Genomic DNA, 1,705 nt, shown 5'->3' on the forward strand with positions numbered 1-1,705 from the left:
TGTACCAATTTTGACATTCTGGCAAACAACCATGTGAATTCTGGCTTTGAGGCTCTTGTGACAGATGAAGACTCAGTTAGTGTCTGGTTTGTAACTGCTGCAGTGTTGGACTCAAGCACGCTCTCTCACCAAGAACACAGGAAAAAGAGAGTTTGAGAGCATTAAGAATTCCTGGCTTCCATTATAATCCACATTTGGAAACATCCCATCCCATCCCATCCCATACAAGTACACTCGCATGTGCAGTCAAATGCTCTACAATTGAGATTAACCCTTAAGAATATAGAATATAATACAGACAAAAACAATAAGAGAGTACAGGTATCTATGTAAGTGCATGTATTTTTGTTTGTGTGAGACTTACCACAGCCTGCTTGTATGAATTTGACAGAATGCCATGGACTCTAACTTGGCCATGCCGGATGTCACTCATGTCTACCCATAGTTCCTGTGTGCGCTGGTCTTCTGGGCCAAAGCTACGCCATGTGTAATACTTGCCAGAGTCCTCCTTCCAGACAGAAAAAATACAGCGGATCAGAGGTTCTAATGGTGTGACTGTGTTCAGAGAGTGTGTCATATAGGCATCAAGGTTTCACTTGCACATGGTTAAACCCATATGCTGTCATATACTTCTCCGAGTGAGTGTAAAAGAGTAAATTATAATTTCCAAAAGAGGGCAGTGTTTAACTCCAACTAAAACAAATGGAACATGTGAAAAGCCAAAAACATAATAAATGCCACAAGACATTACGGTCATGAGAAATACTGTGGTGCAGGACTCACCACCATGTGTGTCATGTTGTCTGGCAGGGTGTCGATGGTGAGTCCTCCACCCAGGACCGCCCTGCTCATCCTAACGTGGCTTGAAGATGACCTCTGAGCTCTGTGAGGATGACTGTCACCTCCGGTTGACTCTTCATATGGCTCTGAGATCACACTGTACCAATTTTCTGTCCAAAATAATGAAAATCAGGTTATTATGTTGAGTTGACCATTATGGCATGTGATGATATAAGCAGTCTTTCTTACATGTCAGCTGACGCATTTCAAATGCTAAACCCACTGATTCCCGCACCCTCATTTCAATATAAAAAGAGCCTGGCAACAGTACCATATTGTGTCGGGAAGCATTTCAGATGCCAGTTTTATTCAGACACTTGAATAAATGGTAAATGATGTTTACACTTGCAGCTCGGTTCTCAGCCAATCAGCCAAATGAGAAAATAAAATGTGCTTTTCTTAGCCTTGTCAGTTAAAGCCATTGTTGAATGAAGACAAAAACAATACAAATAACATTTAGTGATGCTCGGAAGGAGCTGTCAAACCATGCAAACAATGTAAACCATATTTGGTAAGCAAACTGGGGTAGGTATACTTTGTTTTAAAGTTTGGGGTGTTTTAATTGATGGTTTGTCTTTTTTTTCAAGCCACATATTCAAAACCACATATTCCTAGCTGATGTTGGGAGCTTATTTTACTGCAGCGCCACAGTGGTTTCCTATTGAGTGTAGAAAAGGTATGTTTGCTGGTTTATTTGGATGTGGATTTGGACATCTTTGTCCTTGTGCAAGCTCAGTCATACAGCTGTACATTCGGAGCCTTACAGGGAAAAATGTCTTGACTGAGCTCCCAAGAGTAATTTCTGTTGTTGGTATTCAAAGCACAGGCAAGTTATATGGAACAGTGTGCAGAAATGTACATCTAA

At 41.0% G+C, this 1,705-nt stretch overlaps 1 protein-coding gene across 1 annotated transcript in view; it reads right to left on the bottom strand.

The window, feature by feature from the left end:
- LOC118323208 (plexin domain-containing protein 1-like) overlaps window positions 1-1,705 on the bottom strand; it is a 14,968-nt gene that overhangs the window by 6,071 nt on the left and 7,192 nt on the right. Inside the window, exons 3-4 of the mRNA XM_035655143.1 lie at window positions 784-950; window positions 365-508 (exon numbers count right to left, since the gene is read on the bottom strand). Coding sequence (XP_035511036.1) covers window positions 365-508; window positions 784-950 — 311 coding nt within the window. The remainder of the gene's footprint in view (window positions 1-364; window positions 509-783; window positions 951-1,705) is intronic.

Source organism: Morone saxatilis, unplaced genomic scaffold (genome assembly GCF_004916995.1).
Source record: "Morone saxatilis isolate NCDOM2014 unplaced genomic scaffold, NCSU_SB_2.0 Contig14, whole genome shotgun sequence".
Lineage (NCBI taxonomy): Eukaryota > Metazoa > Chordata > Actinopteri > Moronidae > Morone > Morone saxatilis.